The following is a 17,375-nucleotide window of genomic DNA, read 5'->3' on the forward strand; positions in this document are numbered from 1 at the left end:
AACAATTATAAACAACACAAAGCAGAAATATATTGATGTTCTGATAGTGATTACTATGTAGAAGAACCACTTTCTGCCCTCCATCTGAATTTCACGTCATCAATGACATCTCTTGAAAACAACCTATTCTATAGTCTTTGACTTGGCATGGGCAATAGGATTCTGATGATAACCATGAATACAAATATCACAGCATCACAATCTTTAAAATAATATCTTTTTAAATGTCTGGGTAAAAAACTAAAAAATTTTCCCCTTTGAACACAATATATTTTATTTCGAGAAACATTTAAGATATTTTGGAGAAGTAAACATGTCAGGCTAAATATTCAGATGAATCATTGACTTCTGCTGTCTTCATTAGTTTCAAAATCAATGATTTCTTTACAATATAAAACAGCATATTTGTAGATATTTTCTTCTGGAGATACTGCTGTCCTAAAAAACTCCTAAAAAAATCTTACATTTACTGTAGGAAGGGTATAACTGAAAATTTTGGCAGTTTTAAAACCATGACTTTTCCAAACAGCAGTATACCTTGAAAACAGTTATTGTTTTATGCCTAATCTAAACGTTGCATGAGACTTTGAATTAAAAATAAAATCAAGAGCATCTCCTACTTCACACTAAAATTAAACAACTACATGTGCATATTAATCCTCTTCATTGTCCAAACACAAACATTAACACATCATGTTTTTGTGTCATTTTATTCCACTTAAATCACATACAGGATTGTTACTCCAAGTATGCAGCTTTTACATATATTTTTAAAAGAAAAAGATTTAATAACATGGATTTCTAAAATGAACAGAAAAACCAACAAAAAGACAAAAAAAGTAACATGTTAAGTACATAATCCATCATAAGAGCCACTGCTGTAATTTGTCTCAGTCTCGCAGGAAAAGAGAAATTAAGAGAGTTTGTTCTTACAGAACGAGCACTAGGATGTCGATTTTTTTTTTGGGCCAGTGAGCTGCGAGGTTACACTGTTTACCAAAGCAGCAGGTTCAGGAGACACTGCCAGACATTCATTTTTAAGATAAATTGCTTTGCCAAAAGAAGCAGAGAGAGTGTCTCCATATTAATGCAGAACATAATGCATTAGCCTGTGAATAAGAAAAACCTCGCATAAACATTCATTCCGACATCCGCCATCCCAGTGCAGTACTACTGTATGTGTACCAAAGCACTGGCCAGCATTCAACACTGAAAAACCCCATACCTTAGGTCACGAATCAACAAAAGAAACACTTAAGCAGCTCAGACATTATGTGGTTATTTTATGTGGATAAGCCCAAAAATATGCTTTGAAATCTGAAATTCAAAAAGCATAGCAACAATCGTCAAGGTTCAACGGACAGGCTCTCTGAACACAACACACCTCAAAACTGTTTTCTGGGAGCGCAGAAGCAGAGAAATGAAAGAGAAGGATGCAACACAAATGTTGTCAGGTGTCTGCTTAACTTTCAGCAGGCTTTTGAAAATCTACAGTAGCTGACAGAACTAGGATAGCGTTTCTCACACACACACACGTCTGTCAGACTTCACCGCTTTCCCGTCGAGGCTCTGTGTGTGTGGGGTTTATCACACTGCGTCAAGAAGCACTTTACTGTAAACAGGGAAGGGAAGACCTTTTCGATGAGAAGTCTTTCTGGTTTGTATTTGGGGCAAAGCGTGATAATTGAGGGGTTTCCGTGGTAACAGTGAGAGCAAAGACGGCTGAGTCTACCTCACTGAAGGATGGGGATGCAGATGGGCACAACATCTTAAAGCAACCGTTCAGCCAAATAGAAAATTTCACTCAGCATTTGCTCATCCTCAAACCAATCTGTTTTTTTTTCTATGTTGAATATGAAAAGTTTAGATGCCAAAACCTCTAAGTGCCATCGGTAATTTTCTTCCACAATGAGCATTTTTTTCAGCCTCTTATGTTTATGGTCAGTTATTTCATGTTAGAAGAGATGGAAAAAATCTATTCTTTGCCATAAAAGTGAAAGGACTGAATCAAGACATAGGAGGCTGAGAAAAAATGCTGAGAAGATGATTTCAAATGGCACTTAAGAGGTTTGAACTCTTCGTATGTTGAAATGTTGGAAAAGGGAAGCCGCTGACATTCATTGTATGAACAAAACATCACTGGCTACTCATTTGAAACATCCTTCAAGATCTGTTGTGTTTAGCAGAAGAAAGATATTCAATCAGGTTTGGAACAAGTAGAGGGTGAGGAAATGATGTTTATGTTTTGGGTGATATTCAGATAGGAATAGTCAACACAAGCTGACCCTCAATTACTAACCCTTCTGACTTTCTTTAAATAAAAGAAGAAATTCTTAAATATAATGTTTATAAAAACTACATGGTGACACTTCAGTGACCACTGACTTCCAATGTATGGATGAATAAAAAGAAAGACATGAGATTTAGGACATGAAAATGACAGCAGCATGTTGATTTTGGGTGTGCAGTTGAACAGAATTAACTGTAGAAAATCTAAAACCTTTAAACAAAGACTAATAACAAAGCAAAATATAAATTAAAACACAAAATAAATCAAGGTGGGCTTTCAACTTCATTAAAATTCACCATATAACCGTTTGACCTTTTTTACCAGTGACCTTACACACAGCTGTAAACTAATCAACAGCAACATAACCAAACGTTCAGAGTGTGCCATGATTTTGTAACTTCAGCTACAGGCTGATATAGTTTTACCTTTATGGTCAGGGCAGCAGACTCCAATGTCATCTCAAATGTTGGGATGTAGAACAACAAAACGTCCTGTTGAAACCTATTTAACTGCAAAGTGATGATCCTCTCTCTGCCGACACACACACACACACACACACACACACACACACGCACATCAATCTGCATGTGCCTTTATATGCACACATCATGATGGACAACAGGTCAAACACGATCATTGGGAAGTTCAGCAAAAAGTGGAATGTTCTTGGCTAGGAAACTCCTACTTTATTTTCAGTCTTTCATCATTCACTAATCTCTGTCAAAGTAGATGTGGAATATGAACAGCGATGGGGAAACCGAAGAGGAACAGGAGCGCTGAATGTAAATATTGCCTTCTCTCTTCTTGATTGACTTCAAATTATTAGGAGTTCTCCTAAAACTGCAGGCTTTTCAGCGCCCGTACTCATCTCCAAGATAACTACTATCGCTGTTGCTGTAGTTACTGTTATTCACTGGTGAAAGAGACGGCGAGGATGAGAGTAAAGATGGAGGGAGAGACGCAAAGTCGTGAAAGTCTTCTCCCTCCAGGACGCTGTCTGCTCCTATTGAGGAGGAAGGACCGGTTGCATCGACAGCAGATGAGAAAAGAGGAGAGAACTCCGGTGTAAAGAAGGATGTGTGCAGTCTCTCCTGTTCTGTGAGATCTATGCCTTGAGCTGTGTCGCCACGAAAGCCTAATGTATTAGTGAGGACGCGCGAATACGAAGCTGCAGCTAAAGACTCCGGAGCACCAGAAGAAGGACCAGGTATTGGACTTAAACGAGTACGATTTTGTGCATCCGCTCCTGTCTGGGAGCCTCGGTGGATGCGATGGCTGACGATGATATTGTTGCCAAAGCTGCCCATGGACGCCATTGTGGTGCTCTGCTCACGCTGGACAACCGCAGTCATGCCTCCCTCAGCCATTAACCTTCGGATACGAGAAACATATTCAGCCTGACCTGAGAGAGAGGGAGAAAGGGAGAGAATATGACTATTGAGTTCTTCAAGAAATACCAGAGCGCAGGGTAAACAGTCCGACTTGCTTTCTGGGATCAATAAACTTTAGCAGGAAGGAACAAAGTAATAAGGCTGGCTGGCCTTTAGGAGAAAAAGTGAAATTGAGAGCTTACAAAGCATGAGGAGTTGCGGGCTGTGTTGACAGCGAAATGTTTGGTGCTGGTGGGAGATTTATGTCTTGGCAGCATTTTACACAAATCAAATGGCTTCTAAACAGCTGTTGCAGAGCAGGTTTACAGCCTGGACACATGCTGTATGGGTCTAATATATAACAGGAAGGTGAGGTGCAATTAAAACGCCACGATCGACTCTAAATTATTCATAAACTGTTTGTGCTTACCCTTTTCTTTGATCATTGTAGCGTTTGGGCGCTTTGGATCAAGTACAGTTATTGTGAGTGTTTCAGAAGTTTGCATCAGCATCAACAAGCCTTTCAAGCGTCTGCTTTCTTTTGCAATGGATGAAAATCTGCACTGATATTGTTACTTTTCCTGCATTCGTTTTGTGAACGCGAGTGGCTGTGATGCAACGTGCTAATGTACAATTGAGCAGCGCTTTGACTGGGAGCATTTGCCGCTGTCCAAATGTCAGTGTGGTTTTGATTCAAACGCTAACACGTTATATCACATGATAAAACGCTAACACGTTATATCACAACTTTCCCTTAATAAAACGATAACAGTTGTTTGAGATGATGTTCATGCTTCAAAGAGGAACTAAACAGCGCTGCTTGTTTGTGCCCCATTGACTGCTTATCTGTTCGGGCCCAACAGCACAAATTTCGGCTTGTTTACATGCGGATCGGTCTCGAATTGATCGCTCAAAGAGAAGCACTGAAAACACAAACAGTCTCAGTGGTTTAGTTTAAAGCCATGGAACAGCGCTGACATTCTCAAAGGCAGGAAAAACACTGCCATGAATGATCTATTTAAGGCTATTTACCATGGATTTCCTGTAGTACCAGCAACGGCACCATGGTATTTTGGCAGGATTGGGAAATATACATATGAATTGTATTGTGTTACTACATGCATTGGATGTACTGTATTAAAGGATTAATGGGATATAATTACAGTAATTGTTGTTATTAAGCTTGTGATGTACTAAGCATGTGTGCATTTGTATTTATAATTAATGAATTCAGGCTGCAGATTTGTGGAATGTTCATCCGGTTGATGTGTTCGTCATGTTGTAAGTAGCTTTTAATTAACAATTAACTGTCTGCTTTTTACCACTCACTCAGCAGCAAAATCTGCCTTTAAACCTGATGCACATAAAATTTGACATTAATGTTAATTATCAAAACTGACAGACTCGCTAAGAACTCAGTGTTTATTATTATTAATATAATGCAATTACACAAAGCAGAGTTAAATGCATGTGCATCTATCTCCTTCACAGGAAGGTAGCATTCTGATGACTGCTTGTAAGAAGACAGTTGATTGCAAACCATAAATACAGTTAAAGTCAGAACTATTAGCCCCCCTGTTTATTTTTCCCCCCAATTTCTGTTTAACAGAGATTTAAAGAGATTTTTTTCAACACATTTCTAAACATAATAGTTTTAATAACTCATCTCTTATAACTGATTTATTTTATCTTTGCCATGATGACAGTACATAATATTTGACTAGATACTTTTCAAGACACTTCTATACAGCTTAGTGACATTTAAAGGCTTAACTAGGTTAACTAGGCAGGTTAGGGTAATTAGGCAAGTTATTGTATAATGATGGTTTGTTCTGAAGATTATCGGAAAAAAAAGCTTAAAGAGGCTAAAACTTTTGACCTTAAAATGTTTTTAAAAAAATAAAAACTGCTTTTACTCTAGCCAAAATAAAACAAATAAAACTTTCCCCAGAAGAATAAATATTATCAAACATGCTGTGAAAATTTCCTTGCACTGTTAGACATGATTTGGGAAAGATAAAAAAAAAAAAAGACAAAAAATTAAAAAGGGGGGCTAATAATTCTGACTTCAACTGTATATGCACTGATTGCATGATATGCTAACACCCATTTGTATCCAAGGCAAATTATCAGCATTCCAATATTCCCCTACATTCATTTCCTTGAACTGAAAACATCCTCTATGGCTTAAATGATATGCATGCTGCTTCACTTCCAAAATAAGTTGCTCAGTTCTACTGCAACTCTAGTTTAATATAGATTTTCACTACAATTTTTTCATGGCAGCTTTGTCAACTGTGCTTTTTTTAAAATTTAATACATATCCAGTACTGATTCCCATAAATGTATCAGCCACCAAGATTAAAACAACTGTGGTCCATAAATTGGGTTTTGCTTGGTTTTGAATGCCTTTTCTTTGACATGAAAAAAAAAACACTTTCCTAACTCTAAATTGATCCTAGCAACAAAAAAACTTAAAGGCAGAGGTAATTGATATTGTAAAATAAGAAAGTTTTTTATCACTTTATTTGTGCTCATAAAACTAATCCTGACTGACCAACAGCTCCTGGATCAAAATCTTCATCCAGGGTATATACATGAAATGAGAGAATGGATTTTTCTTATAAGACCTTTTTAAAGACTCTTTCCATACTTTTTAAGACCTCATCACCACTTCAGGTTTCAGGCAGTAACATTGCCGGCATTGTAAGTTGCAGTATATTTACTAAATACCAATTGCAAGAAACGAATCCTAAACTAACAATGTATTATATACTGAATAAAAATGTTAATTTAGCAGGGTGCGCCTTTAACAGCAGGAATAACAGTGTTTCCCTGGTTACTGCAGTAAACAAAGCATCTTGAAGTCAAATCTAGTAGGATTCATTGATTTCATAAACTACACAGCATCCTGATATTCAAAGAATAAATTTAGGCAAACATTAGCAAACTGATACAAAATGTAATACCTTGTGAAATAGCATTTAAGACTTTTCAATACTTTTAGGACCTTACATTTCTCTAAGTTGAAGTTTATTGGTTTAAGGTATTGGTTACCTGTGCTGTCTGTGCTGGGTTCGCTGGGATCTGACCCTTCGTCTTCCTGAGGCCGGCTGTGGGGTGGTGTCTCGGGTACCACCTCAGATCCAGAATCCTCTGGCAGAGTCTCAAAATCCAGAGATTCTGTGGCTGACAAGAGAATTATAATTTCAGCATGTTTAAAAGACATTTGCTTTTTGATCTTCCAATTCAATCAATTCATCTGTTTGTCCATCCATCCATCCATCCATCCATCCATCCATCCATCCATCCATCCATCCATCTACAATTGAAGTCGGAATTATTAGCCCTCCTGTTTATTTTTTCCCCAATTTCTGTTTAACAAAGAGAAGATTTGTTCAATACATTTCTAAACATAATAGTTTTAATATATCATTTCTAATAGCTTATTTATTTTACTTTGCCATGATGACAGTATGACTAGATATTTTTTCAAGACACTTGAAAGTGACAATTAAAGCTTAAAGTGACATTTAAAGGCTTAACTGGGTTAATTATGTTAACTAGGCAGGTTAAGGTAATTAGGCAAGTTATTGTTTAACGATGGTTTGTTTCATAGACAATCGAAAAAATATAGCTTAAAGGGGCTAATAATTTTGACCTTAAAATGGGTTTTAAAAAATTAAAAACTGCTTTTATTCTAGCTGAAATAAAACAAATAAGACTTTCTCCAAAAAAAAAAAAAATAATCAGACATACTGTGAAATTGTCCTTGCTCTGTTTAACATCATTTAGGAAAAATTTAAAAAGGAAAACAAAATTTAAAAGGGGGCTAATAATTCTGACTCCAACTATCCATCCATCTACTGTATCTATCTATCTAAAAAGAAAAACAAAAAAAATATTCAAAAAAGTGCTACTAAATGACTAAATGTTAGGGGAAAGCAAAGAGAAATACAATCACAGAAGTATGATATTTGTGAGTTTTTGTATATATATTTTGGGGGAATTGGTATTGTTAAGATTAAACTGATGTTTCACTACTGAACAAAACTCTGAAACTCTACCACTTCTTCATGCTCAAAATGATACAGAATGATGTGCCAGTACAGTCCTTTCAATATTACTGCTTTTGCATTGCTTGTGGTTTTACATTTACATTTTCCCGTCTGACTGTAAATCAGATGAATGAGAAAACAAAAACATTTTCCAGCAAGAAATGCAAAACCAGACATTGTCATTTATGAATAATGGAGAGGAAATCTCTTCATCTCACTATGGGGTATTATCAGTGTCTTCTACCTCTAGACAAAAACTACCTTTCATTAACTATAGGGAAAGTGTTAGAACCCATGTTAGGTCAACCTGTGAAAAATATATAGCTTTTTCAAACAATACAAGTGACAACATATGATTAAAAAAGAACTTTGTAATTACCAATTCAGTTCATTCAAAGTGGTTAGACTAATTGGACTTGCTGTGACAAATACCTTCTGCCTTTAAAGCTTATCTCAGCTGGCAGGCTGAACTTCCTGTTTTAAAGTGTCTTTAATGTGATTGAATATTCTCTTTTTACCAAACAGCACTCAGGGTCACTAATTTCCAATATGAATGTTCATTATGTTGCCTATTGTGCACACAATTGTGCGTGTCACACACTTGCTTGCCTCATGCGAATTCATTCCTCACTGGTCATTTCTGCAAAATAAATCACCTCTGCCATTTGGACCCAATATAACCAAATTCTGCAGATCACTGGTGGCCAAGGCCAGTGGGAGGACACTAATGCCAGTTGGTCCTTGTTTTCCATCACTTTAAGTGCCTTTAACAAATGCTGAGCACAAAATGCAAAACGGAGGGCACACATTTTCCATTTACAAACGTGTATTTAATATGAACATTGTTTCTGTCTGCAAATATGAAAAATATTGTAAGGGAGCTAGCTGGAAACTTTTAGTCAAAAAAATGAAAAAACTGATTCATATTTAATTTTCTAGATGTATAATTGTTGCAAAACATTTATTTTAAGATGTTCTTGTTACAAATGTTCTGTGCACTTACTATAGCAATTATGACTATATTTGCAGAATTACATGCAATTAACCTTAAAGCACATTCTATTATTAATTCTTATTGTCTTGTTGAATCTGAGGTAGAGATGGGCGATATGGCAAAAAAAAAATTTTTCACAACATTTTTTTTTTATTTCAGTCGATATCAATATTTATCACGATAAATGTAAAATCTTTATATGTTTCAATTTTATAAGATTTTCAGCATGCCAATCGCTCTGTGCAATGGATTTAACACATTTTATTAAATGTTTTAGCTGTCTGACAATATAAATAATAAAACAATAAACAAAAGGACTTATCTTTATTCAGCATTTACTCTTTAAGTTTTCAACAACCAAAGACATTACCTACAAGTTATTGGATATTATTGTTCAACATCAGAAAAAAATAAATAAATAAAACCGGTTTGGAACAAGTAAAAGGTGAGTTAATGGTCGCAGAATTTTCAGTTTTGGATAAACTCCCTTTTTAATGTAGAGTATGGTAAATTTAGGGTGCAAAATATGTTATTTAGAGATGCTAACGATTACTTGATAATCTATTAATGGTCGATAACGCTTTAATCGATGGACCTTATCGATGATTGATTAAGCAGGGACATGTAAGGTTTAGTTATGCTTTGCGCTGTGAGACACGTCCACGCATTACATAATTAAATGTGTGCAGTTTACCTTACTTATGCATTCACCCTCTTGACATCACATATTGCAGGACGCATAAAACCCTGTTATGCGCAGATGTCCGTTATATCTGCGGGTCTTTTAACCAAATTTGTTTGACAGACTAGCATGAATAGTTTTATGCAGACTCTCATTTTACAAATCGCGCAACACAACGAAACATGCGGGAAGCCTCTCCATTTACACAATGAGCTTCAGAGATCTCATCCTTCAGACTGAGTTTATTCTTCCGAGGTAATCTAACAATACTATAAGTGCTGCGAATAGTCTGTAAAGACTGCCCAGCTCATGCTGCTCAGACCGCGCTTCGTTATTCAATTAAAATGAAACCATAAAAATAGTTTAATGGACTGTTTTGGCGCTAAAGCATATACTATAGCAGGCTTGTTTTAAAGTGCTTTAATTTAGATGTAATTCCTTCTTCTCGTTTATGCTGTAGATAACTAACCAACAAAATATACATTAAAATGAAGTTACACATCATACATAATAATATACATACATACACATTATACATAATAATATACATACATACACATTATACATACATTATTATATATATATATATATATATATATATATATATATATATATATATATATATATATATATATATATACATACATATATATATATATATATATATATATATATATATATATATACACATACATATATATATATATATATATATATATATATATATATATATATATATATATATATATAATGTATGTATAATGTGTATGTATGTATATTATTATGTATAATGTGTATGTATGTATATTATTATGTATGATGTATAACTTCATTTTAATGTATATTTTTTTTTTTTAGTTTTTTTTTAGTTCGTGTCGCCTTAATTGCGGGTGGATGATGCTTTGCTCTGTGGAAAATAAGGATTTAATTAATGATCCACTGCTGTTGTAAACATCTGTCATGTATTTGGTGCATTTTTAATATGTCATTATTTTAAAGATTATGTCTTGAGCATCTGATTTCTCCTCAGTGACTATGTCCTTAAAATATATAAAGGTTGGTTCTTTTACTGTCGATGAGGGACAATAGTGGTATTACAGATTTCAAAACAAATATCTTAATATTAAAAAGGAAACCTAAGCCTGACAACAAAAGATCCTATTGAAGTCATAAGAAATGCCCTTAAATAGCTTCTATATAGCTTCTATACAGCTTAAAGTGACATTTAAAGGCTTAACTAGGTTAGATAGGTTAATTAAGCAAGTTAGATTAATAAGTCATTGTATATCGATGGTTTGTTCTGTAGACTATCGAAAAAGAAAAAATATAGCTTGAAGGGGCTAATAATTTTGCCCTTAAAATGAGTTTAAAAAAAAATTAAAAACTGCTTTTATTCTAGATGAAGTAAAATAGATAAGGCTTTCTCCAGAAAAAAACAAATATTATCAGACATATTGTGAAAATTTCTTTGCCCTATCAAATCAAAGATGACTAATAATCCTGACTTCAGCGGTATTAGAATAAAATTAATCGTTTACAGAAAATTCAGTATTAAAATTGAATAAAATATATTTCATAAAGTATTAAAATTGACTTTAATAACTGCATTTTTGATCAAATAATTGCACCCTGAAGTCTTCTTCTTTTCTTAAATGTAACATTTTTAATTTACATAAGATAAATTTGATTGGTAGTGTACCAATAACAGTTGTCAAAAGGTTAGTCACGATTATTTTATAGTATTAAATAGACAAAGTTTGTTTCTCCTCAGTTTTACACTTCTTGAATTACTCTAGTGCTGGAAATAAAAAAGATAAAGTGTCAGCTTATTAGAAAGCAAATGTTTTTTTCCCCCAAATACAGTATAAAACACAAAGCCTTCAAAAAATAAGTGTGACAGAGTCAATGGCACCCTGCGTGCTGCCTTATTATCGCGTCAGCATTTTTGTTCATACACATCTAATGACCAAGCCAATATCAGCCCGCTCGAGACAATTAAACGACTCAGTATGGAGCATCTCCTCATGGGGTTTGTGCTGAACAATGAAAAAGCAATCCCTCTGCATCGACTGCACCTACAGGCTTCTGTAAGGAAGACATTTTTCTTTGGAGCGAGGAGAGTCTTTAAGCTATATATTAATTATTTATCCAATACATAACATCTGTTATGCCTCCAATATAGTGACTGTGTAGGTGTTTGTGTGTGTAGAAAAAAGAATGAACCATTTCTGTTCTTTAAGAAACAATAAGAACATTAATGCTTATCTGTCAGCCAGTTTGCTTAACACTTAAACTGCTCAAGAACCCCATCAATGTCATAATAGAAATTGGAGGATTTATTCTTCTGAGAACACGGTGCTTTAAGAGAGTGTTTTGACAGACTGTACAGTAAATCCCCTCAGTCACTGAGTCACTGGATATCAAAAACACTAGATATACAACACATATGAATCATCTGTTTTCAACAGCAAATACATAAGAGTTTGCTTCATATTTGCTGTCTGTTTTTTTATGATTTTATGAAGAGCTTTGGTTTAAAAATGTAACTTTTACTGCACTTTTGAGAAACTTAGAGGAGTAAATATCATGTCTAGGATTTGTATCCTTTTGTCAAGTGTGATTTCACGCGAAGCAACTTCCGGGTCCAAGCGCTATATCAAAATGTATGGGGAGACTCAACAAATGGTAATAATAAACGTTTACAAAGCACTGTAATACTTTCGAAAATCATGATCACAATTTATATATATATATATATATATATATATATATATATATATATATATATATATATATATATACATACAGTCTTATGCAAAAGTTTGGCCACCCCTCTGTGGCTGCATAATTATGTGCTCTTTCTTTATAAGAGGATATCACAGTGAAATGCCATTCAGTTTCTAGAGAACGCTTTATAATGTCATGTTTTTCAGACAGAAATAAGCAGTGTAGTTGTATTGAGATGTGGAAAATAAATTGAAACTGAAAAATAGGCTCTTTTGTGTGGATTTCAAAACCTGTAGTGAATTAATGCTGATTGATTAGAGCACAAAATTGATTTGGCAAGACCAAGATAAATAACTGAAAGGCAAATGCGAAAAATGGTTAGAATGGTCACAGACAAACCACAGACCACCTCCAAAGAGAGTCGCATAAATTGCCCCCAGTATTAGCAGACTCTAAATAACAATGTTCAGGAATCAGTCAAGAAGCTGAAGTTACAGCAGGGTTTGATGTTTCAGCAAGACGATGACCCAAAGCACAGTTCCAGATCTACCAAGGAATTCATGCTTAGACACGATGTTCTAGAATGGCCATCCCAGTCCCCAGACATGTCCGGAGAGCAGAGGTGGGTAGTAACGAGTTTCATTTACTTTGTTACATTTACTTAAGTAAAATTATTGGGTAACGTGCACTTTTTGAGTACATTTAAAAATGTGTACTTTTACTCTGACTCAAGTAAATTATTAGAGAAAAATCAGTACTCTTACTTCGCTATATTTAGCGGCGTTCCTCCGTTACTGTCAAATGATAATACATATGATCCATATGACTTGTTGCAAATATCACAAGGAGCCGCATTGGAGAGGTTGTGAGGTTGCTATAAAGACGTGGATTCCGCTTTCGGTTAGTGCGCGCGCCCATGTTGGAATGATGGCCGAAGTTTAGGAAGACATGCAAGTTTATACTGCTGTCCCGCCATGTCGCCATCTGCAGTTCCGAGAACGACGACCACGCTGTCTGGGCAGTGAGTGTATCAGACCAGATCATCCGGCCTCAAGTTCAGTCTGTTTTTACTCCAAGATGTCAACAAGAAGTTTCATAATGCGATGCGCGCATCGAACTGACATCTCAACATATATGAATGACAGCTCCAACCTTAAAAAACACAAAGTGGTAAGTGTCAACATTATCACAATCTGAACCCTATTAATAGTAACCATGGGATAACTAAAGGAACTGCTGTTTAATGGAATAACTTATTACCCCTGCACATATTAGTCATTCATACTGTTAGCCATTAAAAATAGAACATTTAATATTATTATTATTATTATTATTAATAATATTATATCAACAGAAATATTTTATCAAAACATTTCTATAGCTTATTAACTAATTTCTCATAACTGATTTATTTTGCCTTTGCCATGATGTCAGTAAATAATATTTGACTATTTATTTTTTAAGATACTTAATATTTTTCAAGAGACATTTAAAGGCTTAACTTGGTTAATTCAAACTAATTAAAGAAAATCATTAATGATGGTTTGTTCTGTAGACAATCAAAAAAAAAATTGCTTAAGGGGGCTAATATTATTGACTGAAAATAGGTTTAAAACAATTAAAATCTGTTTTTAATGCTAGCTGATTTAAACCAAGTAAGACTTTCATAATATAGGAAACACTCTCAACAATTCCTTGCTCTGTTAAACATATTTTGGGAAATATTTAAAATTGGGTAAAATTGGTTGGGCCATTTATATGGATACACCTTAACAAAACAGGAATGGTTGATTTTAACACATCCACAATCTACATCCAAATCACATGGGTGATTTTAACGTCCTGTTTGTGACACATTAGTATATTTGAGGGGCTTGTAAATAACTAATGAAAGATTAAAGTTACGTTTAAAACCAAGCTCACCATTGTTTTTCTTGTGAAATTCCCAATAAGTGTATTAATGTGTATCCATATAAAAGGCCCATCCTGTATATACATTTTAGGCATGGGCTGGTATAAGATTCTGATGGTATGATAACCTTGGATAAAAATATCACGGTATTACGATATTGTGATTACTTCTCCAAAATCTATTCTTTTTAAATGTCTGGGTAAAAAATAAAACCTTTTTCTCCTTTGAACACAATATATTTTATTTTGAGAAACATTTACAATATTTTGTAAGAGAAAACATGTCAGGCTGAATAATTCAAATGAATCATGGACTTCTGCTGTCCTCATTAGTTTCAAAAACACTGATTTCTTTACAATTTAAAAGGCATCTTTGGATATCTGTTCTGCTGGAGATACTGTTGTCCATAAAAAAAAAAAGAAAAGAAAAATCTTACTCATACCTTATGAACAGTATGGCAGAAAACCTTGACTTTTCCAAACCGCGGTATACCATGAAACCGTTATCATATATATATATATATATATATATATATATATATATATATATATATATATATATATATATATATATATATTAGGGCTGTAACAATACACCAAACCCACGATTCGGTTCGTATCACGATTTTTGACCCACTAATCGGTTCGTATTAGGATTTTTTTTTTTTTTTCGTGTGGGGTGGGAAAAAAAAGATTTTTAAAACTATTTTTTATTAAATAACATTTGAAAAATCTGTATAAACTAAACATCAAAGAACAATATTAACTATGCAAATTATTAACCATATAAATAGCCATATATAAAATAAATAAATAGCCAAAGCTATATCACTTTTGTTTTCTTACTGTTAAAGTTACTGTTAAAGTTAAATGTTACTGTTAAAAAACCAAACAGAACTAAACTCTATTGTGTAGATGGTTCAAGCAGGTTGAAAATTCTTTTTCAATCAAGTTCTCTTGCATAGAAAAAGTAAATTAAATGGCTACTAGGGATGCTCATTTCGTTAATTTTGCTAACCAACATACGCTGCTCATTAATCGGTTATTAACGGTTAACTGGTCAGATTACTATTAATTTTATATTAAACAAATTGACATGTCTATTTTGTGTCTGACACATTAAATATTGCAGTTTAATAATACTGATTTATTTTTATATGTTAGCATATTAATAGCGGAACAGAACAAAAGAGCATTTTCACGCACCTGCAGTGTTTAGCACAGAAGAACAGAATAAACTAAATAAAATGAATAAAATAAATAGCACTGCCCTAAATTATTTTCATTTAAATAATTAATTTATATTAAAAAACAGCTCTGGATAACTTAAAACAGCGATTAGACCCTCAGAGCGGCATTAATGCGTCCTAAAGTAAAGCGAAACGGCTATAAACTCCAGCAAGATAGAGTGATTATATGCAGAGCCATATACCTTTATCTCTAAATAAAGTATAACTATAGAAACTGTGTTCATCTTAACTGAATGCTTCATCGTGTTTTCTGACCTCACGCATCGCGCACCTGTCAGTCAGCACTCCCAAAGGTTCAAACAGAAAGCGCACAGCACGGTTACAGAAAAGTTTGCACTGTTACCTACATTTTGGCTACTGTTTCGCACTGAGGCTTAATGCTTGTGCTGCAAACCACAAATCAAGTAAACATTAAACAAATAAACAACTTATTTCTCTCAAGAATACCAAACTCGTTTGATTTAAGGGAGTTGAAAATTCTTCAGAAACACCATCATGTCAACATTGCAGTGAAAAAAACGTGACAACTTTCCTTACTCTGCAAAGGAGTCGGGACATCTGGTAAACGCCCATCTCTCTCTGCTCAGCCACATTAAAAGTGTGAGCAAATCATCGTATATGCACTGAAAATCCGGCCACTTTGACAGCATTGGCAATGTTTCTGCCATTGTCGGTTGTCAAGCGGGGTTAAGTTGGTTTTGTTTTTGAAATTCCTGACACATTCAGACGGTCCCTTACTAAGAGCTCCGTGCGAGCTCTCCTGGCTAAATATTGCGAGGGCTTAAACGGAGCAGTGCTCGTAATGTCGAACGGAAAAAAGTGTTAATTAGCTCAATTTGTGCAGACACGCGTGACGTTATTGGAAAGGTAGTCACGGGGTGTGTCGCGATTCTCCCTTGTCACACCGCGACACAGGATCGTAGATCTGAGTGTCGCGATTTCGATTTCATATCGTGTATCGTTACAGCCCTAATATATATATATATAAAGTAACAAGTAACTATTTACTTGAGTAATTTTTTCATCAGATACTTTTTTACTCTCACTCGAGTAACTTTTAAGATTGTTACTTTTATTTGAGTACAAGTTTTTGCAAGTACTTGTACTTTTACTTGAGTATAGATTTTGGATACTCTACCCACCTCTGGCGGAGAGTGTTGTATACACCATTATTTTATTAAACAATCCGTTTAATGCGAGATATGACTGTCATAAACAAGTATTTTCTCAATTCAAACAAGTACCAGGACCCGGAAACAGTGTCATATGTCACGACTTAACAAGCAGATACTGTATTGTATACATTCAAGTGGCTTTAGTTTCGACTATCCATTTACATGCTTCAAACTTTGTTGTGATAATTGTAAGAATGTAAAAAATAAAAAAAATCTTCTCGCTCTTTAAATAATCTCCCACTACTCTGGTGAGACTTAGTCTTCCTCTAACATTGTCAGAAACTTGTATTAGCAGCACTTCTTGTGAGTATTGTCTCTTTAAGATGAATCACTTAATGACTTCCTCATTTGTATAAAGCCGTCTGTCAAATGACTAAATTTAAATGTCTATACATATGCATGCACGTATTTTCCTGTGTTCGGGAAAAGAGTTAAAGGAAGCTGAGAGAAAGGAGGGAGGAGAGATTATGAAAACTCTCCTGACCTTTGGCTGGTATTCTGTTATGACAGCTGATTCTCTGTAAAGGAGAGTTGAGGTGTCTACACGTCAAGAAGTGAGATAATGAGACTGGCCACCGTCTGCCTGTCTTTCTAATCTCTGACCACTGAAGAATGATTGGATGCTAGCCGGTGAGAAAGTTTTAATGCCAAATCAAACCCCTACAATAAAACACAACAATTGCTTTGCATTAAAATCAGAGCATTTCTAACCATTAAAGGTCTCATAAAATTTAAATAAAGGTTTTTAAATGAGGATTATAGATCAGTATTGTTAGTTTTTTAAGATATCTATAAGCTAGTGTTCTCCAAAACAGTGACAAATATAAGGTTTAGAAAAAAATAAGCATGTAAAGCTTTTAGTTTGTTTAATTCACGTCACCTCATACTTCAGTTTCTCATCAGATTTTGACCAATCAA

The 17,375-nt window shown here is 34.5% G+C and overlaps 1 protein-coding gene across 2 annotated transcripts in view; it reads right to left on the reverse strand.

Annotated features, from left to right (window-relative positions):
• Positions 1 to 694: 694 nt before the first annotated feature.
• ambra1a (autophagy/beclin-1 regulator 1a) overlaps positions 695 to 17,375 on the reverse strand; it is a 106,457-nt gene continuing 89,776 nt past the window's right edge. Inside the window, exons 18-19 of one of the 2 annotated variants that reach the window (XM_002667669.8) lie at positions 6,718 to 6,849; positions 695 to 3,692 (exon numbers count right to left, since the gene is read on the reverse strand). In XM_002667669.8, coding sequence (XP_002667715.3) covers positions 3,142 to 3,692; positions 6,718 to 6,849 — 683 coding nt within the window. In that variant the 3' untranslated portion in view covers positions 695 to 3,141. 2 annotated transcript variants of the gene reach the window in all.

The sequence above is a fragment of the Danio rerio genome, chromosome 7 (assembly GCF_049306965.1).
Source record: "Danio rerio strain Tuebingen ecotype United States chromosome 7, GRCz12tu, whole genome shotgun sequence".
NCBI lineage: Eukaryota > Metazoa > Chordata > Actinopteri > Cypriniformes > Danionidae > Danio > Danio rerio.